The 23633-nt window shown below is 38.6% G+C and overlaps 1 protein-coding gene across 1 annotated transcript; it reads right to left on the bottom strand.

Moving 5' to 3' along the window:
- Positions 1 to 200: 200 nt before the first annotated feature.
- Positions 201 to 19342, bottom strand: galnt3 (UDP-N-acetyl-alpha-D-galactosamine:polypeptide N-acetylgalactosaminyltransferase 3 (GalNAc-T3)). Its single transcript, XM_063005653.1, has 10 exons — positions 18846 to 19342; positions 16141 to 16313; positions 12774 to 12923; positions 12058 to 12292; positions 10929 to 11046; positions 7751 to 7951; positions 3118 to 3249; positions 2627 to 2728; positions 1807 to 1959; positions 201 to 621 (listed from the first exon to the last, which is right to left on the bottom strand). The coding sequence occupies exons 1-10, from the start codon at positions 19340 to 19342 to the stop codon at positions 508 to 510; spliced, it is 1875 nt and encodes a 624-aa protein (XP_062861723.1). The 3' UTR covers positions 201 to 507.
- Between the last annotated feature and the right edge of the window lie 4291 nt (positions 19343 to 23633).

The raw sequence follows: 23633 nt of genomic DNA on the forward strand, positions 1-23633 counted from the left end.
AAGTCCACAAAAAAGCAGTCAATGAACAAAACAAACAAGTTTGTCCAAGATCAGCTGGTTCACCTCAGTGCCTCTTTCATCAAGAGAAGCATTTAATAGAGAATCATTTCTATTAGTGCATATGACGTAGAAATTACACCAAGTAACAGTAATCACAAATACTTTTATGAAGTCTTTGGTGCTTTAAATGTCCATGGTAGTTTAGATTAAATTAAAAAAAAAACTTTTAAAAAAATTAAAAGCCTCTGTCCTTCTTGGAAATTTACACTTAGATAGTGGTTGCAGCCCTTTTTAATTAGGAGAAGCTAAAGGTTTGAGAATCAGATTCAGAATTCAGAAGTCATCACTTCACTTTGTGCTTCACTGTATCGCTGTATAAATACACGTTTTGTATGCATACCTTAAACATTAAAATCCAGCAGCAGTATTTTCACATACAAAAATAAATTAAAAATTCTCTTGTTCAGAAGTTCAGTGACACAGAGTGCAAGTCATGAGCACAGTCTTTCAGTTAAATGTCCAATGCTGGTATATGTCCGCTGGGTTGCAGGAGACCAGAGAGGGGCTTTCATAACGAGCGCTGAGACACATCTTACAGTCGGAGTTATACAACAGCTGATCCTACAGAGTCAAAAAGACCAGACAGAGAGCCGATTAGAATATATATACACCGATCAACCATAACATTAATTAATTACATTAAAACCACCTCCTTGTTTCTACACTCACTGTCAATTTTATCAGCTCCACTAATAGAAGCACTTTGTAGTTCTACAATTACTGACTGTAGTCCATCTGTTTCTCTGCATGCTTTGTTACCCCTCTTTCATGCTGTTCTTCAATGGTCAGGACTCTCCCAGGACCACCACAGAGCAGGTATTATTTAGGTGGTGGATCATTCTCAGCACTGCAGTGACACTGACATGGTGGTGGTGTGTTAGTGTGTGTTGTGCTGGTATGAGTGGATCAGACACAGCAGTGCTGATGGAGTTTTTAAACACCTCACTGTCACTGCTGGACTGAGATTAGTCCACCAACCAAAAATATCCAGCCAACAGCACCCCATGGGCAGCATCCTGTGACCACTGATAAAGATCTCAAAGATGACCAACTCAAACAGCAGCAATAGATGAGCGATCGTCTCTGACTTTACATCTACAAGGTGGACCAACTAGGTAGGAGTGTCTAATAGAGTGGACAGTGAGTGGACATGGTATTTAAAAACTCCAGCAGCGCTGCTGTGTCTGATCCACTCATACCAGCACAACACACACTAACACACCACCACCATGTCAGTGTCACTGCAGTGCTGAGAATGATCCACCACCTAAATAATACCTGCTCTGTGGTGGTCCTGACCATTGAAGAACAGCATGAAAGGGGGCTAACAAAGCATGCAGAAAAACAGATGGACTACAGTCAACTACAAAGTGCTCCTATACGGTAAGTGGAGCTGATAAAATGGACAGTGAGTGTAGAAACAAGGAGGTGGTTTTAATGTTATGGCTGATCAGTGTATATGTAAACTAATAAAAGTAAACATTAAAAAGTTACTTGTAGAAGGTGATATATTAAGACAGGTAGACAGGCAAGTCCTGACATGTTACAATTTTCAACAGATTATTAAGCATTTTAAGAGCAGTTGAATCAGTTCAGAAGTGCAGAGGAAATTGCAGTAGAGTGCTACAGTGCTTCAGGCCTTTCAGATCTCATTACAGTAGGGCTTAAGCACAGTTCAAACTGTCATGTCTACTCACAGAGAGGAAAGATCAGTAAATACTGTACAATGTGATAAAGCTTGACTACCTCCTGTATCTCCCATTTCTGTTCAGGTCCAGTGAAGGTGTTGTGCCCTTTATATTGACATTCCTCTAGTTTTACAGGCCCAGAACTTGCATGCACACAAAGCTCCTTCTGAAAGTTGTGTCTGATTTCCTGGTGTGATGAATACTCAAAGTACTGGATTTCACAGAGGGACAAAGAACATAAACATGAAGAAATACAAATGTCATTTTACAAATCATTTTAGAAATAAATATGAGGTATACAATACTGAGCAATAGAACATAAATAAAGAGAATTTTCGATGGTATTTTGTATGATCGCAGCACGTCATCTGGCTAGAGCTGTTGAGTCCAAAACAAGTTCAGACTCATAGATACAAAAAACATGTCCAGTGTAAAGCAAGATAGTGCTCAGTCAACTCAAAACAAAGAACGGGTCTTAAGTACAATTTAATTTGGTGAAATTACATAAGCATGCATTATTATAGCTGTTGTTTGAAATGATTTTAAAGCTGTGTTACTCTTTAAAATTAAAATTAGAATAAAAAAAAAGTCTACACACTAAGGTTTCATGGTCCTGTTCTTATACCAGAACACAGAAAAAAACCCAGAATTCTATAGAATTGCTTGTTTGAAGTATTGGAAAAAACTGTTTTGACAGGTTATTAAGCATTGTGGTTTCACTCAGGTTATTATGCCATCACAGGGTTTTGCAAGTAAAGTAGCCAATTCACCAACTGGCAAATTATTTTCATTTTATAGTATTCCTTGTTAAATGCACAAACACTAATGCAGTGAAAAGAAGGATTCCCTGCCTATAGTCAATAGTCAATTGTTTGTACCTGGTTGCCTCCCATGCCATGGCATGGGTACATTATTAGTGGCTTGCCTCCATCATTGTTCTCGCCAGCATCCAGGCACATGTCCTTCCCTATATTCTTGAGCTGAGAGGAAAGACACAATAAGAGAACAATAAGAAAAGAGGAAAATAGGGAATGCTATCAAGGCAGTCAGGTCCAAGCTGTTAAAACATCAGCCACACTTTCTCCAAGACCCTCTGCGGGGAGAGATGCATGGCGGGAAGCCACAGCTTCCAGACACAACATTCTGTGGTCTGCAGAGTTGGAAGGGGGAGAAAGAAAAAGAGAGGGAAAAAAGCTGAGGGAATAATTGGGAAAGCCCAACAAAAGACAAAAAAGGAGACAGAAGTGGGCAAAAAGATGGAAAAATAAAAAATGTGAAACATAACACCTGCCACAGCACACACACGCACACTTGTGCAGACACACACACACACACACACACACACACAAATGTGCATGCACAAACTTACCTCACCAAAATGCACAGGATTCACATCAGGCATGAAGACCTCTGGGTATATGTTTTGCAAATACCACGAGAAGTTTTTACAATGTAGCCCCTCACGGAGCTCCAAGCGTTTGCTGATGTCCCCAAACGATCTCTGTATAAACAAACCCAGTCTTCTATTAAAAAAGGAAGGGGGTTTATTTCTGAAATGACTTTTAAACCAAATCATCCACCCTTGTTTGCCTCTGTATATGAACTGGTTTTACACTGTCTTTACCCTCGGGTTTAGCCAACCAGCCAGTCCTGGCTACACTGTACTGTAAATTTCTGGAAAGCTTTCTGTGGTTTATGTGGCTATGAGAAAAGGCAAGACTTGGCTTCAGGTTGTAAATTTGGCAAGAATCTATAAAAACAGTGAATGCTGCAAAGCGACCATACGTATTCTCACAGTAAATATGTAGCCACAAATTTATTATGTCAGGGTACAAAAGAAAGAAAAATCCAAGAGTGAAAAAATAATAAAAGTAATAAAATAAATTGTTTAATCTTAAAGTGCTGTATAGTAAAATCTGAACTACTTAGTTTTAGTACATGCCAATTTCTCTAGTTTTTTAAACATTAACTTGGTGCTAGTTGCTTCAAAATGCTGTTATAGCCTCTGTCAGTCAGGATTTCAACTACTCTTAGCACTGACTCTGGATCCAGCAAAAGAGCCCAAAACCATCACACATTCTCCTCCATATATGAAAGTCAATGTCACACACTGAGGAATCATCATTTTGTCTTATCTGCAGTACACAAAAACCCAGCATGATGAACAGAGGATGAATGCAGTCAGTTGTCCACTGGTGGTGCTGCATGCCCAAGGCAGGCCTCTTTTTCTTATTTTCCCATCTTAACAATGTCCTTTTAGTGCCATCTGACTTGCAGCTTGAAGCCTTTTTTCATTGTTGAAACAATCTCTTTTCTTTTGTTGTGCCTCATCAGTGTGTCCATAATAATATATTCCAGTATCTTTCATTTCACCAAAAATATTTTTCCCCTGATAATTTGTGTAAAGGATTACAAGACTATTTGACAGTAAGAATAGTATTTATAATAAGATATTTTGTAAGACTGTATTGCTGATTTTTGGGAAATTGCCTTGCACCTTGATTGCTTATACCCTGTTCAGGTTTGTTCAACTTGTTTAAGCACTTTGTGGTCTACCGGGATCAGCACATCCTAAACATTACATGCCCAAGACAGATAAAGCATTTTACTTTATTTGGTGGATAAAATAGTCAGTTAAATCAGTTGTTTGGAAAAGTTTCAGTTGCTGATAAGCAAAAAAGAACTGCTGTCTGCAAACTGCAGAAAAGTTGTTCAGTAGAACCAATATTCAGTAAAGGCTGAACACTAGCAGTAAAACCGAAAGCATCTGGTTCTGTATGATGAGTGAACATATCAGGGGCTGCTACGCCAAGCAATGGTGCTACAAAAAAGCAGATGCTAAACATTTTTCCAAGAACCACAAATTGCATCTCATAGACCTTGAGCTAAAATTCTACCTCTCAGCATAGAATTTTCCATAGGTTTGTCAAGTATGTGTAACAGGAAAGAGTTCGTAACATGGCCAAACCATTGTCCTTTTAAAAAATTACATGTATAATGTTTATTAATATTGTGAGCTGTCCAGATGTATGTATGTACCTACACATGTCATGACTACTTTAAAAAACTGAACTAGTTAATTTTCCAAATGCTAAGGATGATTAAGATGATACCAGAAGCTCAGTTTTAAAGAAGATATTATCAAGTAGCTTTAAATCTATGACCAACCATCTACAGTGTATCACAAAAGTGAGTACACCCCTCACATTTCTGCAGATATTTAAGTATATCTTTTCATGGGACAACACTGACAAAATGACACTTTGACACAATGAAAAGTAGTCTGTGTGCAGCTTATATAACAGTGTAAATTTATTCTTCCCTCAAAATAACTCAATATACAGCCATTAATGTCTAAACCACCGGCAACAAAAGTGAGTACACCCCTAAGAGACTACACCCCTAAATGTCCAAATTGAGCACTGCTTGTCATTTTCCCTCCAAAATGTCATGTGATTTGTTAGTGTTACTAGGTCTCAGGTGTGCATAGGGAGCAGGTGTGTTCAAATTAGTAGTACAGCTCTCACACTCTCTCATACTGGTCACTGAAAGTTCCAACATGGCACCTCATGGCAAAGAACTCTCTGAGGATCTTAAAAGACGAATTGTTGCGCTACATGAAGATGGCCAAGGCTACAAGAAGATTGCCAACACCCTGAAACTGAGCTGCAGCACAGTGGCCAAGATCATCCAGCGTTTTAAAAGAGCAGGGTCCACTCAGAACAGACCTCGCGTTGGTCGTCCAAAGAAGCTGAGTGCACGTGCTCAGCGTCACAGCCAACTGCTGTCTTTGAAAGATAGGCACAGGAGTGCTGTCAGCATTGCTGCAGAGATTGAAAAGGTGGGGGGTCAGCCTGTCAGTGCTCAGACCATACGCCGCACACTACATCAAATCGGTCTGCATGGCTGTCACCCCAGAAGGAAGCCTCTTCTGAAGTCTCTACACAAGAAAGCCCGCAAACAGTTTGCTGAAGACATGTCAACAAAGGACATGGATTACTGGAACCATGTCCTATGGTCTGATGAGACCAAGATTAATTTGTTTGGTTCAGATGGTCTCAAGCATGTGTGGCAGCAATCAGGTGAGGAGTACAAAGATAAGTGTGTCATGCCTACAGTCAAGCATGGTGGTGGGAATGCCATGGTCTGGGGCTGCATGAGTGCAGCAGGTGTTGGGGAGTTACATTTCATTGAGGGACACATGAACTCCAATATGTACTGTGAAATACTGAAGCAGAGCATGATCCCCTCCCTCCGGAAACTGGGTCGCAGGGCAGTGTTCCAGCATGATAATGACCCCAAACACACCTCTAAGACGACCACTGCTTTATTGAAGAGGCTGAGGGTAAAGGTGATGGACTGGCCAAGCATGTCTCCAGACCTAAACCCAATAGAACATCTTTGGGGCATCCTCAAGCGGAAGGTGGAGGAGCGCAAAGTCTTGAATATCCGCCAGCTCCGTGATGTCGTCATGGAGGAGTGGAAAAGCATTCCAGTGGCAACCTGTGAAGCTCTGGTACACTCCATGCCCAGGAGAGTTAAGGCAGTTCTGGGAAATAATGGTGGCCACACAAAATATTGACACTTCAGGAACTTTCACTAAGGGGTGTACTCACTTCTGTTGCCGGTGGTTTAGACATTAATGGCTGTATATTGAGTTATTTTGAGGGAGGAATAAATTTACACTGTTATATAAGCTGCACACAGACTACTTTTCATTGTGTCAAAGTGTCATTTTGTCAGTGTTGTCCCATGAAAAGATATACTTAAATATCTGCAGAAATGTGAGGGGTGTACTCACTTTTGTGATACACTGTATATTGGGCCCACAGTTAGAGACAAGGGATGCTGCGGGAGTGTCCTACAACCACACAAGCATTGCTGCAGCATTCCAAAGAGACCTTGCTCAGCAACCTACAAAACATGCTGTTAAGCATAGTGAATTTTACACATTCCCCACAGGCTACAACGGGAAGAGCAGGATAGAGATGTAATATGGCCTAAATCCAGCATAAAATGCCTTGTAAAAATTGGCACATTTGAACTGTTTATATTTCAGTGCCTCAGGTGCATGTTTCAAATGTAGAACTTTTTTCATTTCAGGTAATCTATTAAAGTGAGAGAAAACAGCCAACGCTATTAAAACCTACTTTAAAATTAAATAGTGAGATTTAACATACCCTTGTAATTGTGGAATTTCAATCAAATGCAACACATTACCTTGTCAACTCACTTCATTTGTGGATAACAAACATTTTTGTAAGGTTCAGCTGTTTTCATTTACTTTATGAGGATAAACAACTCATTTTAAGGTCAAGTAGTGTGAAGTGCTCAAGTAAAATCTCTGCAGTGGTGAGATTATAATTACTGTAATAACAGTTCATATTTTAATATTTAATATTAATAAATTTTTTTATTCAAATATGTTTTTGTTTTTAGACTTGGGAATAAATTGCTGCCATAATACCATAATAACAACAGGAATAGATGCTTTAAAATATGACAAGCTGTAAAACTGGGTGATGAACATTAGAAACTTGACACACTGAACCCCCACATATAATGAAAGCATGGAAGTCTAAGAATGTCTTTCTATGTTTCTCGTCCATTCATACTAACAGACATACTTGGCCATCATCTAATCATGAATCATGGCCATAATAAACATTAAGATACCTTATTAAAATCTCGTTAGTTTTATCTATGTCTGTAACACATTAAATTTATACATTTATAACATAGCAACAGAAGTATTAGGTTACACAAACCAGTTTTTACCAGCCTCACCCTGAGAGACTGTGTAGTAGATTTTTAAATAATAACATAGTTATATAACCAGACTAGAATATTTTGCTGCCAACAACCACATCTTAAATCCACATAAGTGTTGAGGCTGTCCGCAGGGGTCCCTCTGTCACACTGCACATACTTTTACAGCTGCTGACTTTAATAAAGTCTCTAACAGAAATGTACTACACCAGGCATAAAGTGGATTGTGTTACCTCTTTAGCCATCTGAGCAGCTTGCAGGTTCCTGTGGTAGAAAATCTCCTTGTAGTCGTCCATCCACACCTCCGCCAGTCGCACCTGGTTGCGCGCGATTACCTGCGTGCCCTTGGGGAAGGTGTGAGGGCTCTTAGTGCGGAACACATGACCCACAATGGAGCATGGGATGATCTCTAACTGCCCTCCACATAGCCACACCTGCAGGTCAGCCAACAAAAAATGGAATCTATAAAATGTTGATTACAACTATTCAAAGTGGACCTACACTGGGCCTGCACGCATACGTATTTTAATACATATAGCAGAATATACTGTATATGTATGTACAGTGGGGCCAAAAAGTATTTAGTCAGCCACTGATTGTGCAGGTTCTCCTACTTAGAAAGGTGAGAGAGGTCTGTAATTTTCATCATAGGTACACTTCAACTATGAGAGACAAAATGAGAAATAAAAATCCAGGAAATCACATTGTAGGATTTTTAAAGAATTTATTTGTAAATTATGGTGGAAAATAAGTATTTGGTCAATAACAAAAGTTCAACTCAATACTTTGTAACATAACCTTTGTTGGCAATGACAGAGGTCAAAAGTTTCCTGAATGTCTTCACCAGGTTTGCACACACTGTAGCTGGTATTTTGGCCCATTCCTCCATGCAGATCTCCTCTAGAGCAGTGATGTTTTGGGGCTGTCGCTGGGCAACACGGACTCCACAAATTTTCTATGGGGTTGAGGTCTGGAGACTGGCTAGGCCACTCCAGGACCTTGAAATGCTTTTAACGGAGCCACTCCTCTATTGCCCGAGCGGTGAGTTTGGGATCATTGTCATGCTGGAAGACCCAGCCACGTTTCATCTTCAATGCTCTCACTGATGGAAGGAGGTTTTGGCTTAAAATCTCACGATACATGGCCCCGTTCATTCTTCCCTTAACACGGATCAGTCGTCCTGTCCACTTTGCAGAAAAACAGCCCCAAAGCATGATGTTTCCACCCCCATGCTTCACAGTAAGTATGGTGTGCAACTCAGCATTCTTGTTCCTCCAAACACGACGAGTTGAGTTTTTACCAAAAAGTTCCATTTTGGTTTCATCTAACCACATGATATTCTCCCAATTCTCTTCTGGATCATCCATATGCTCTCTGGCAAACTTCAGACGGGCCTGGACATGTACTGGCTTAAGCAGGGGGACACGCCTGGCACTGCAGGATTTGAGTCCCTCTCGGCGTAATGTGTTACTGATGGTAGCCTTGTTACTTTGGTCCCAGCTCTCTGCAGGTCATTCATCAGGTCCCTCCGTGTAGTTCTGGGATTTTTGCTCACCGTTCTCATGATCATTTTGACCCCACGGGATCGAGGGAGATTATCAATGGTCTTGTATGTCTTCCATTTTCTTATAATTGCTCCCACAGTTGATTTATTCACACCAACCTGCTTGCCTATTGTAGATTCACTCTTCCCAGCCTGGTGCAGGTCTACAATTTTCTTCCTGGTGTCCTTCAACAGCTCTTTGGTCTTGGCCATGGTTGACTGTTTGAGGCTGTGGACAGGTGTCTTTTATACAGATAACGAGGTCAAACAGGTGCCATTAATACAGGTAACGAGTGGAGGACAGAAGAGCTTCTTAAAGAAGAAGTTACAGGTCTGTGAGAGCCAGAAATCTTGCTTGTTTGTTATTGACCAAATACTTATTTTTCACCATAATTTACAAATAAATTCTTTAAAAATCCTACAATGTGATTTCCTGGATTTTTTTTCTCATTTTGTCTCTCATAGTTGAAGTGTACCTATGATGAAAATTACAGACCTCTCTCATCTTTCTAAGTAGGAGAACTTGCACAATCAGTGGCTGACTAAATACTTTTTGGCCCCACTGTATATGTATATGTATAGCAGATGTCATAATATAATGTCAGAGGAGAATGGACAGACTAGTTCCAGCTGACAAAAAGGCTGTGGTAACTCAGCATCTCAGATCGCACAGCACAACAATCCTTTAGACAGATGGACCACAACAGCCACATCAAGTTCTACCACTGTCAGTCAAGGAGAAATCTGAGACTACAGTATGCAGGCTCACCAAATCTGGACAGTTGAGCATTACATAGATACAAGTGTGACCTGCTTGGCCTTGTTTTAACAGTTTAGACTGGTGTTGGTGGTGACACGTCACTACTCTGTGATTGCTTTGTGATGGTTGGCTGCACAGATGAGTCAGCTTTCTTCAATGCACTCTATCTCGTTTCACTATCTCATAGCAGAATAGCCCCTGATAATGTGGTGGTGTAATGGTGTGAAAACGATTACGTGATGCAGACTGTGCCCCTAATATGAATACCTTCTAAAGAAATAATTTAACCCCCCTCCCCCCACCAAAACATGACAGCAACTTCCTGTATGATAATGCAACATGTCACAGCATAAGAAGTCATACTGAACTGGTTCCATAAACATGCACTTAGTTCAAGTTATCTCAATACCCTCCCTGGTCATCAAATGTAAATCCAAAATAGTACCTTTGGGATGTGGCAGACAGGTAATTGGCAGCATTACTGTGCACCTGTTGTCACTTGTCATAAAAATCTTAACAAAACCATTTACTGTGTATAATAAAAATGTCTAAGTGATTATATAATACTTATAATAAAATACTTAATTTCCCACCCAAATTTCAATCTTAATTAATTCACTGATTAATTTTTCTGTTTTCTTTTAACAAATACCTCTATAACTTCTTTCCTCAGGCCATTACCATACTTAACAAGGACTATTCCCACATCCCTCTGCTTTAACAGAATGCACATGGTTTTATCATAGTCAATGCACATATGCAACTTATTTACTTATGTATTTATCGCACAAAATGGTTACTTGAAGTTTGTCAGTAACCTCTACTGTACATCTCCATTGCACACTTGTCTAATGCTGTACTGGTAATGTCGCTGTTGTGTTGTTTATTCAGTGTTTTTATATATTGTTCCTTTTTCTACTGTTTAATTAAATGAATACACCTGCACCAAAGGAAATTCCTTGTACATCTGGTACTTGGCGAAAATAGAGATTCTGATTCTAATTCTGATTCTGAAATAGCTACACCATAATAATAAATAATATCTTAATTATTATTTTGGAATGAAAAGAAAAAAAACTGATGATAAACAGCATTCTTTATGTCTTACCCTGAATGACATTTCAATGTTTTCTCCTCCCCAAATCTCCATCTCTTCATCATAGCTCCCAATGTGATAAAAATAATCTTTAGAGACTGAAAATAGACCTCCAGCAAATGCTGGTGTTCTGTAATGTAAAGAAACAATATTTATTTAAACAGTACTTTTGTATGAATAATGCATCAACATATTTAAATAGTTATCCACATTTAATGCACAATAGAAAATCATTTTCTCTGATATCTATAATACTAAAACAAAGACACATTTACATCTGGTTGGCCATTAAACTTCTACATGAATTGTATCCTGATAAAATTTTGACCATGTGTATTTATAAAAATGTGCCTTTAGGTAGCTGAACTGAAATGTATTGGTGTCATAATATAAATGATAAAATAAATGACAAACACATCTTAAGTTAGTTTCCGGCTGGACTATGCAAAGATTTACATTTTCGGCATTTAGCAGACGCTTTTATCCAAAGCGACTTACAGTACTGTGACAATATATTGTCTAAGCAATTAAGGGTTAAGGGCCTTGCTCAAGGGCCCAACAGTGGCAACCTTTCAGTGGTGGGGCTTGAACCAGCGACTTTTCGATTGTTGCAAAATTAAATATTTTAAATGAAAATTAAACAAAACTGTTCAGAGGGTTTAGCTCTACAATTACACCACCATGAATGTATATTAAATGGAACTACAGTCAATAAGCTTAATTTACGTGCAAAAGGAAGTGAAGACTGGTAGAAGTGGGCTGTGCTGGCCAAGGGGTTGGACACTGTGACATGTCTAAAAATTAATTTGGTTGTCAAAGGTGAATAAATGCTGCACAAGTGTATGTTTAAAAGTGTAACTGTTTTATCTATCTGACTTTTAAACCAAAGATAAATGCTTAATATTAGAAACCTTTAAGAAAATCTAAAAAAACATTTTTTCCTGCCATTCATACATTTCACAATTAAAAAAAACATCATGCATGTCATAACAAAACACAAATAACTTATTTTATTTTGAATGTATAGTCTTTTTTATTTTGTCTACATATTGACTATATTAACACTGATCCTTACACATCAAATGAAGTGTAAACAGGATTAAAAAAGACACATTCTATATACGTGTATATGATGTCTTGCCTGATAGGGTAGGTTTCATCTTTACGTCGTTTTTTCTCATGCTCAGGCAAACCCTCCCAGCCAAAGGACAGACTCCAGTCAAAGTTTCCTCGATTATGGTTTTGTCCATATGGTGAGGGTTTCATGAACTCAAACGTGTTCAGATCGATGGTGGTGATGTCTGGACTCACCACTGCTGTGTAGTTCTCAGCTATCCGGGCCAGCAGCGGCTCAAGCCAGCCATTAAAGCATTCGCCTGCATATACAGAGCACATTAAAAAGAAAATAAATTCAACCTAGAAGTGAAAGGAGGACCTAAGGAATTTATGGATGTTACTAGGTCTATATTCTATCAAGTCTATAGTGGAGAAGCATGACATCAGTGGCTATGATTTAAACACTGGTAAGCCTCAGTAAAACTGTCTCATAAGGTTTTGTTTACAATATGACTGAGATCAATTTTCTGAAGTGTCTTGTCTATAAGTCAATATTTATCAGTGCTTAGTGACAATGAAGTGTATGTTCAAACCAAATCAGTATGTCAAAAACTATGTGCTATGTGTTTGTTAAGCACTGGTGCATTATTATGTAAACAGTGTATGAAACCATACTGTAAAACAACAGTCTTTAAAAACTAGCATACCACAAAGTTATTACTGATGCAAGCCATCATTACTGCCTTTATGATTGTTTTGTTAGAGTAAAAGCTTAAAAGTGACTATGACGAAAGCACTTACAGTGGGCGTCAAGGAAGGTGAGGGTATCTCCAGTGGCTACTGAGGCTCCCAGCAAGCGTGCAGTAATGAGACCTTTCCTTTCAACCTGACGTATTACACGCACAATGTGCAGCTGCTTTAGATATATATCCAGTTCCTCCTTCAGCCATTCTGTGTGATGCAAATATAATATATTATTACCCATGGTTTTCGAATGGGTTTTCTAATTGGTTAGGTGTCCACATACTTTTGGCCATTTGGTGTGTTAGATGCACTAGCCATGAGGGCACAAATCCTCAGCATGATATCAGCGGCTATGATTTAAACACTGGTAAGCCTCAGTAAAACTGACTGGTTTTGTTTACAATATGACTGATACATTTTCTGAAGTGTGCAGAAGTGTCTTGTTTATAAGTCGATATTTTTCAATACTCAGTGAATAGCATGTTGCAATTACAGTGGTACCTTGAAACTCAACGTGAATTGGTTCTGGGACTGGCGTTGAGTTTAAAAGGCATTGAGTTTCAAGATATTTTTTCCCATAAGGATGTATGGGAAACCTGTTAATGCGTTCCATTGTCCCGTGGAACTGCATATATTTTAGACTAATGTAAAATAATAGGGTTGTTTTTTACACTTGTACACTAAAAATAACACAAATATAATATAAACTACTGAAATAAAACACAGAAATAAAAAGCTGATTCTTACAATTTGTCAGAACCCCGAGCTGTAACACAAGTTTAAAAGTGAAACGGAGGAAAATCCAGATGAACACAGATACATGTGGAGCTTTCAGGGTGAATCTGATGGTTATTCCACAAATGCAGATTCGTCTCTTTGCGCACTTTGATGATGTATTACCACACCGCTCAAGCTGAGCACTGAACAAAGCGACTTCATTTTTTTTATTTGAAATTAAATAAATACATTTTTTAAAACAAACTGAACATGTTGAGTTTAAAGGAAAAGTTAAGTTTAAGGGTACAAATTTCTCGAGGAAGGGCGTTGAGTTTCAAAGATTTTGAGTTTAAAGGACGTTGAGTTACAGGGTACCACTGTACATGAAATATACTACTAAATCAACTTTTAGTGCCAAAAACATAATTGATTCAAACATTAAACTTTGATCTGAATCCAAAAGTACATTTTGCTTTAACCATTGCCTAAAAGATGTATGGTAGTGTCTACATGTTACAGACTCCACTGTTGTCCAGTATGCTGGTTTATTCTAATAGCTGTACTATGGACTTTTCATTTTTCCAACAATCCTGACCCGATTGGCAATGATGTCATGTTATTGTAATACTACACAAAAACATCCCCTTCACATGATGCTAACCTACCATATTTTATAGTGGATTACATTTATTCCACATTTACCAAAAAGTTCTACTTTACTCTTATTAGACTACCAGACTTTCTGCCATTTAATTCTGGAGCAAGTAGAAGCATTTCAGGAAGGGTTTCTTCTGTTTGACTCTTGGCCTGTTGGTGTGACACCATGGATGTGACTGATCCACAAATCATTACCTTCATTCACAGCCACTGACGTCTGCAACTTGTGACCATCTCAATGTGACCATACTCAGTGTCCTCAGTGTTTGTTGACTAAAGTTTAGCGAACTGGCTAGACCTAGAATGTGTGACTGTAATTAAATGTGTTTGTGTTGAAAGCTAGTCTTAAAATTAAAAACTCTTTCATTTTAACTTTAGTAAACAGTTTAAAGGTTTTGGCCCTTTAATCTGAGAGGACAACATTTTCATTTTTATAAAGATCAGCTGCACAGTTATATTACTAATACTTGAAACGTGCAATATAAGACACTATATAAAATATTACATTTTAGTACACATAATATGTAGGATAACTCTACAATGTGTTATAATATTATGAATATAAGATTATTTTTGTTATTTAAATTTGAAGCATAGCCTTTAATTCCTTGTTAATGATTAAGATTGACAAAAGCTTGTGATTTTTTTTTTTAGTTTAAATGCACTTATAAAACGGATAGTTCCGGTCCTAAAATCTGATTGGCTGAGCCGCATTCAAAGCTGTTGTAAAATCCCCGATATACGCACACCTACGCCACTGAAAAGAAAAAGTACAAACTTGGTTGAACACTATTTTAAGTCATGTACTATACATGGAAATGTCCAGATTAATATAAACAGTAATCATAATCATTAAGCGAGTGTTTCGTCCAAGAAATAGTGTAATAGTGTTTGTGAAGGGATGTTTATTGCGAATGTTATGTTCGTCCTCATGTTGCCTAGCAACACTGTTAACGGACTACCTGATTTCGCGGAAGAATGCTTTGTGTAAGTGTTTTTGTAAATAAAAACATTTATAAATTGAACATTGTTTTTTATTACATTATATTGTTTTTTATTATATTTTATGTTATATTTTATAGAAAAGCGATAGTGCAGAAATGAGAACTGGTTGTCACCATATGATAGGGTTTTCGTTCCAACCCTGACAAAGAACTGTTTTATGTTATTTAACACATCCAGTTCTCATTTCTGCACTATCGCTTTTCTATCCTCTTTCTCCATTGCAGGTTGCAGATGTTTTTGTGTCTTTCATCTGATGATTTGTTACTTAGAATTTGGACACAATTCTCATCCTTTTCGTTAGGGGCTGTTTTAGTCACAGTATTTTTCTACCTTGATTAGATATTAGCAAATGGATTCTATTTCCATTCTTGCAGGTGTATTGGGATCAAGGCGCGTTTCAGCCTCCGTTACAGAAGTTAAGTACTCATGTTTCAGAGCTAACATTCAGACGTTTTAATTCTGGAGCTCACCTGAGAAAAGGCAAAGGGGAGAAACTAAAAAAATTAGACTAAGATTACATGAAAGTATTAATACATGAAAGTATTAATACATGAAAGTATTGACTGGATTTGAGTAGATGGAAGTGAATAATGCATTGGTGAGTGAAACAGAACTCAGTAAGAGCAAAAACAACAATCTTTGGGGAAAGTGGAGAAGGAAATGACAGACAGACAAAGAATGAGCCAGCAAATGGGAATGAAAGTGAGAGGGAGTGAAGCTCGCTGACTCATATGCACTGCATGGAAGTATGCCAGTCCTGGTCCCTGGGTGCTGTGGCTATGAAACAATTTTATGACTGAAACCTAGCAGTGAGACTTTTTTGCCCATTGTATTTGCCCCCCTTCTTCCCAACACCCTCTCAAGCAGCTGTGCTTCCTGCTCTATAGCCTGTCATGAGCCACAGTTAAGAACACCCAACCAGGACGCCCTGTCCTTTTCTAGCAGTTTGGCTAGTATGCAGTACAATGGGCCACCTAATATACTGAGTTCATTTAATACCAAGGGTGGTCCTGCATGGTGGGCTGGAAACGGGAAGGATCATTACCGTCTGCGCTGGCATCATCAACTAGAATGATCTCCTTGAGAAGTAGGGCAGGAGAGGTGTGGAGAACGCTGTAGACTGTCCGCAGCAACGTGCTCCACGCCTCGTTATGGAACACGATGATCACGCTCGTGGTCGGCAAGGGTGGGCAGCGCCGGAATGTCTGCTCTATGCATCTGAAAAGGGAAGAAAAAGAAATCTTTAGAATGACGCACGAAAAAACAGAGCAAGACAGATGCTTAACATTTCCACACTGCTGTAAATGGCTATGCATGAGTACAAACTGCTATGTACTATTAGGTGAATACATCTTTAAAATATCTGTTTTATTAGATAACCAAACTGTTTTTTTTACAGAAGAACAATAAAACTGGGATTGGTACAGAGTAAGCTGTCCAGTTAAAACAATAAATACAAGAACAGGCTATGTCCCAAAGCCAGACATAGCTCAACATCCTACTCGTCTCTTTTTTTTCAATCAAACCACAATCACTGGGCAGAGAAAATTTGTGTGGTTTTTCAAAGCAGTTTAATATTTAGTACAGCCAAATATAAATGACATGTTTGGTTTTAAGTTTTTTTTTGTTATAAAACATGTAATTGTGAGCTTTTTATGTGTGTGTAGCACCACATAAGCCTGGCTTTTAACTAAAACACACACTGACATGTATCACACAAGATTTTTCTCCACAAGGAGGAGCTACTGGCACTGTAGTTTCTGTGCTGGTTGGGACCAGTTACACTAGGTGCTTCACATCAATGGCACTTTTTGTCCTTGTTTTCTGAGATTTCAATAGTTGTGCTCCTAGAGGAGAAAATATAAATCCAGGAAAGTGTAAAGGTGTAAACTGTAATTATATGAAAACGGTTTGCAGCATTTTTATATCATCATTTGAAAGCCATTTGATTCATCTGATTAATGTGCACATCTGAATAATGTGGCTTTACTACTCTCTGTAAGAATAAAAACGTGTAATAAAGTCTTATATAACAATATTATAATCTAAAAAATGATGTGTTGTCTACTAGCCACTAATTTAGTCTGGCAAGACTATTTAATTTTACTTTATAAGTTTTTTTAAATATATTTATTGTACATAATTATTCTGATGACATGTTTTTTATGAAATTGACTGACAAAACTGGGCAGACTACTGTGTTTATTCCTTCTGCCCAGCAGTGCATATACAAGTCATATTTTATCCTTCAAAATACACAATGTCTTTGTTATTTGCAAATACTACTTTTGTTGAAACACAGCCATACATCAGGGTCTGACACAACTAGTGAAAAGGCTTCTATTTTTAAAGTAAAGTCAAAATGTTGAATTTTTGGAAAACTGTTTTGGAATTTCTTAAGATTTGGTATGGCCATATTTATATTTGGTACGTTTCTGGACATGAACTAATGGTTATGGGTCTTGTCACAGCATCTTTACTGGGTTGAAGTAAAAACTATAATTCTGTTTCTTTTCAGCCATTCGAGTGTAAACCTGCTTTTGTGTTTTAAATTACACCTTCTGTATAACCCAGTTCAGCTTTAACTCTCATTTACAGCAAGTTATCCTGCACCATGCATCACACTACCACTGCCACGTTTAACTGTTGGTATAACGCTCTAACCAAATTCAAATTTCATTATATATGTACACATTGTTTCAAAGTATTTGGGCATCATCCAGGCGCCTTTCTTCAAATGTCAGATTAGCACTTATGCTTCTTTTGGTTAGCAGTGTTTTTTTTCCTTGCTACCCTGCCAGGAATAACCTACTTCAAATGTCTTTGTCAGAATGTAGCATAATAAACCTTTATACGTCTCTGCTTGACTTTAATTGTAAGGTGCAAGATGGGTAAAATGTATATTTTACAATGCTGGCTGTAATTGATCCTGGTGTGTTAAGTTTGCTAAAGTGTTTTACCAGTTAAGTTCAGTAAACTTAATGTTTTAAGTAACCAATGTTGTTTTACATGTTGGATTTCTTTCATGAAATTATGTTCTACAAACATGAAATTCTATAAACATGAGTATCATGTTTTGTGATCTAAAATAATTAAGAGTGACATATACAAAAATAGAGGGACAGTTACTTTTTCCCAGCACAGTATGTAAATAAACCTTTGTTTGTTTATGAACTGGGAAAATGGTAGACAAAAGGACTGTACTGTATACATTATTTTTTTCATTTTTATGTTTTACCATTGCTGCACCTGGTTACACCCCTCTTTGCCAAAGGATCCAAGCTGTAGTGGACCCTTGATCCCAGAGGTAGTGGGCTACTGCAATTCATCACTGCACCACATGAGTGCCACACATAATTAATGTACAATGATAATAGGTTTTAGTGTGGCAGTGCAGGCTGTATGGGCAGCTGTAGCCTAGTGGGTAAGATACTGGACTAGTAATCAGAAGGTTGCCGATTGCCAGTTCAAGCCTCACCTCTGCCAGGTTGCAACTGTTGGGCCCTTGACCCTTAACCCTCATTTGCTCAGACTGTATACTGTCACAGTGCTGTAAGTCGCTTTGGACAAAAGCGTCTGCTAAATGCCAAAAATGTAAATGTACGAGTTTTGAACCCAGGATGAAAATCTCTTCTGTGAAGTATACAAGCTTTTAAACTGTTTAAAATAAAGTGTACAAATCATTTACAAAGTAAAGTCACATTGATTTAAAACGTATTGCTTAATGCAAGCTGTTGCATTGCTACCTACTCTGGCGGTCTCGTATCAGGGCCAAGATCCCGACTGAGCGAGATGCGATCACTAGCATACAAGTTAAAGCAGTGTTTCTCCTCTCCTTTTTCCTTTTCCTTCTGTTGATCTGGGCTGAGGTTGTCTGTGTGGAAGGGTTTCCCTGCAGCACCGGGAGTACTGGGATTTTGTGGAGGTCGCTCCAGTGCAGGCCTTAGCTCTGCTGCTGTGTAATAGCCAGACAGACAGGGCTGGCTACTGCTGCTCTCCTTCTGCCTCACTGGGGCACGGATCTGCATCTTTGGCATGGCATCCTTAAAGTTATTTACCGCCCCCATTACCATGTTCAGCATGGCATTCCGTTTACCCACAATCTCTTTTAGCCATGGCTCCTCCAGTGGGCTCTGGCTAATCACCTCCTTCTGCATCAGAAACAAAAATGTCATGAAAACTAAAGCCACAATGGCAAGTTTCCATAGTTGCAAACGCCTGCGTAGAAGTCTGCGAAACACTGTCATTCTTCTGTACCAGAACTTAATAGAGTTTTGTTTTCATGTGACCTTTCACAGTCTTGCAGACAAAGCTTCACCTGATGCACACCCAGTAAGTGACATCGCTCACTGATAAACCTGTGAAAGAGAAACAAAGACAGTGACAAATATTTATTTAAAGCACAGGTCTCAGGGAAAAGTTTAGCTATAGTTAAAGGGAAAGTATAAGTTTGGGGCAATAAGAAGGTATTTTAATACAGCTGTAACATCTAGATTGTCCAATACAAACATTTTCATTGATAATTAAGCCCCTTTTCAACTCTCAGCAGTGGTTATCCTAATCAGGGTCATGGGGAAGGGGCATGCTGGAGCCTATCCCAGCTTTCTGTGCGAGCAAGGCACATAGAAACATGCCGTACAGGGCGCCAGACACACACACACATCTAAGGGCAATTTTAGTATCTTCAGTTAACCTGACTGCATGTCGTTGGACTGTGGGAGGAAACCGGAGCTCCCAGAGAAAACCCAAGCAGACACAAGAAGAACATGCTAACTCCACACAAAAAGGACTCAGATCACTCCACCTGGGAATCGAACCCAGGACCTTGTTGCTATTAAGCTACGTAAATCTAAAATTACATAGTAATTTATTCGTTCATCATATGAAATTGATGTATAAGATGATTAGGGTCACAGTAAGCCAATTAATTGCGCAATTGCTACCTACTGGCATGTTAAAGGAGGTGTAAGAAAAAAGTTGTACCTGAAAACCCCAACAGAAGTACGGCCAAATAATGTAGAGTGAGTGAGTGAGTGAGTGAGTGAGTGAGTGAGTGAGTGAGAGTGTGAGTGTGTGAGTGTGAGTGTGAGTGTGAGTGTGTGTGTGTGTGTGTGTGTGTGTGTGTGTGTGTGTGTGTGTCAGAGTGAGTGAGTGACAGAGTAAGTGAGTGAGTGATATAAATTCACAGCAAGAAGGTCCTGGGTTTAATCCCCAGGTGGGGCGGTCTGGGTCCTTTCTGTGTGAAGCGTGCATGTTCTACCAGCGTCTGTGTGGGTTTTCTCCGGGAGCTCCGGTTTCCTCCCACAGTCCAAAGACGCGCAGTCAGGTTAATTGGAGATACAAAATTGTCCATGACTGTGTTTGAGATTAAACTTTTGAACTGATAAATCTTGTGTAATGAGTAAATACTGTTTCTGTCATGAATGTAACCAAGGGTGTAAAACATGACGTTAAAATCCTAATAAATTAATTAACTAATTAATTTAGTTATTACTGCACGCACTATTACTACAGTCAGAAATATGCTGCATAATTTATAGGACTATCAGGACAGACTCATGAAGCATGATCTGTCACTGTTTATGTCATTGCACATCTCTGGACATTAAATGCCAAGACACTTTTGTAATTTTTCTATTATATTACATATTGCATATATATTTATTCCTACCCATTGTACTGCAATACTTACTTAATATTTCTTGTGCTCCTTTAGCCTATTTAATTAATCTATCTACCTACATAGATGTGGTAACACCAGTGATTGGAATGAAGAATAAAATGACTCATATTATAGCCCTCTTACTGTTGTTTTTATCTGTTCTGTTCACCTGTCTATATAATGGATAGGAGGACAACTGTAAAGTACTTTACATCTTGTTTTTTCCATGCATAAAACTAGAACTAGAATGATATTGGTTGATTTTGGTAAATAAAAATTACAAGCAGATAAAATAAGACCTTTTCCATCTTTTGTAAAGTATAAGAATTGTACTCAGTCTTTCTTTTCATTGAATTGAGATACTGGAGATAGTCTAAAATAACAGTAAAAACAGTCAATTATATTACATGCCAAGACTGCATGAGCCAGTGGTGTCAAGACCACACACACACACACACACACACACAAACTTATAAAAAGTCAAAATCCTACCCGAACTACTGCAATAAATCATTTAAAATCCCATTGAGCCTCATGAGCAGAACTGGACACGTCAGAGAACCCGGGAAGCAGAGAATCTCTACTCGGTACTTCCGTGTCGCTGGATCCAGGTGTGCTGCCGCGGCTCGTAGGTAAAGCGCCTACCTTTTGCTGCGCATGCGCATTCTTAAATACGCTACCCATCCACAGTGTTCCAGACACAGTGTTCAAACTCAATGTTTTACATTTATTTTTTTCTTATATTTGTGTAATCCTAAAACGTCTAAGTGACGTTTGTTAACAAATTGTTCACTGCACTGCCGCTTTGTGGCAGAAAAGCGTATTTTGACGACACGTTATAAAATGTCATTTTAGGAGACAGATCAGTGATGTGTCAACTATACAGGTTTTTATCCATAACACAGGTGAGAAAGTGAAACTAACACACAAGGCACGCCTTTATCTTTGTTGTGGAAATGTATTTACCACGTTTAAACAGTATTGCAAGAGGTCCTTCTTGTATTACTCAAAAACACTGGATGCAAGGCAGGAACATACATTGGAAGGGGTGCTCCATTTCTCTCCATGGTTCTTGTTCTCACTCAGATTTTTGTCCAGTCACTAATAATCTCACGGTTGGACCACTGCAACTCCCTCGGGTGGGTGGCACAGTGGCTAAGTGGGTAGCACTGTCGCCTCACAGCAAGAAGGTCCTGGGTTCGATCCCCAGGTGGGGTGGTCCGGGTCCTTTCTGTGTGGAGTTTGCATGTTCTCCCAGTGTCTGCGTGGGTTTCCTCTGGGTGCTCCGGTTTCCTCCGTGCAAGTGAGGTGAATTGGAGGCACTAAATTGTCCATGACTGTGCTCGATATAACCTTGTGAACTGATGAACCTTGTGTAATGAGTAACTACCGTTCCTGTCATGAATGTAACCAAAAGTGTAAAACATGACATAAAAATCCTAATAAACAAACAAACAACTCTCTCCTGGCAGGTGCTCATATGTCCACTATTAAACCCTTGCAACTCATCCAAAATGCAGCTGCTCACCTGGTCTTTAACCAACCTAAACACTGCCACATCACCCCACTGCTACGTTCTCTTCACTGGCTTCCTGTAGCTGCCAGCATTCAATTTAAAACACTGATGCTCACCTACAAAGCCAAAAATGGACCAGCCCCAAGCTACCTTTGAGGTCTAATAAAACCCCACTCTGTACCACGCAACCTCCGAGCCACTAGTCTTGCTCGACTCGATCCTCCACCCAGAACTCGAGGAAGACAAGCATCAAGGCTCTTCTCTGTACTTGCACCCAAGTGGTGGAACGAGCTTCCCTTGTCTATCCGAACATCTGAATCTCTCGCGGTCTTCAAAAGACGATTAAAAACCCACCTCTATACTAAGCACTTAAGCTGACACGCACTTACTAATGCTCTAATTTATTTCCTGCATTAAAAAACACCTTTGGTTCTAACAGGGTTTTCAGCAGATTTGTATTCTTGGACTGTTGTCTTTTTAAACTAGAGTAAGGTAATGTTCACTATGGAAGCACTTTTGTAAGTTGCTCTGGATAAGAGCATCTGCTAAAGGTATAAGGTACTCGAAGGTAGCTTGGGCCTGGTCCATTTTTGGCTTTGTAGGCAAGCATCAGTGTTTTAAACTGAATGCAGGCAGCTACAGGAAGCCAGTGAAGAAAACGCAGCAGTGGGGTGATGTGGCATTATAATGAATGTATGGCCAGAATGCACAAATGACACATGTCCTGGGCGAATACTAAAGCACACCAATGATTTCCTCCAGTGATACATGCTATTTAGGATAGACTACTCGAATGCAAATGGAGAGCTTTCTAAAGTGACAAGCAACAGTTTACGAAATTATTATTATTATTTTTCTACTCCCCTGTTCACAGAACCTACAACAGCCTCACAGAATGAAGTTCTGTGTATAGCTGGCAGACTGTGAAGTAAACGTCCTCAATATTTTAAGTCATTTAATGAACAATTATATTAATTATTATAAAATGTAGCATGTCCTAAAGCTATGGGACATTATATATTATTATTATTAATGTTGTTAATATGTTTGATGTTATTATGTTAAATTAATTTAATTAAATATGTCTAATCCAAACAGTAATAGAGGAAATTATCCTCTATTATTAGCAGAAAATAAATGATGTTTTTCATGTAAAGAACGTGTTTGTTATGTTTACTGTAAAAAAAATGATAAAACATGGAATATGATCAGAGACGTTTGAATAAGACTGTATATGTTGTGCATGTTTCTGATAAAGGATTTACAGGCTGAACTTTAGGTTTGTTTGGGGTCGTACTTGGCCTTAAAATTTTAAACTTGTGTGTGTATATATATATATATATATATATATATATATATA

Source organism: Trichomycterus rosablanca, chromosome 12 (assembly GCF_030014385.1).
Source record: "Trichomycterus rosablanca isolate fTriRos1 chromosome 12, fTriRos1.hap1, whole genome shotgun sequence".
In the NCBI taxonomy this organism is placed as follows: domain Eukaryota; kingdom Metazoa; phylum Chordata; class Actinopteri; order Siluriformes; family Trichomycteridae; genus Trichomycterus; species Trichomycterus rosablanca.

What these genes read in the sequence shown, in the direction of transcription:
- galnt3 (XM_063005653.1), bottom strand. Translation starts at nt 19,342, where the DNA reads ATGACAGTGTTTCGCAGACTTCTACGCAGGCGTTTGCAACTATGGAAA. An exon ending in CCTGATACGAGACCGCCAGA is followed by an intron (nt 16,314 to 18,845) that starts GTAGGTAGCAAT and finishes TTCCCTTTTCAG; the next exon opens with ATGCATAGAGCAGACATTCC. An exon ending in CACCTTCCTTGACGCCCACT is followed by an intron (nt 12,293 to 12,773) that starts GTAAGTGCTTTC and finishes CTGTATATGCAG; the next exon opens with GCGAATGCTTTAATGGCTGG.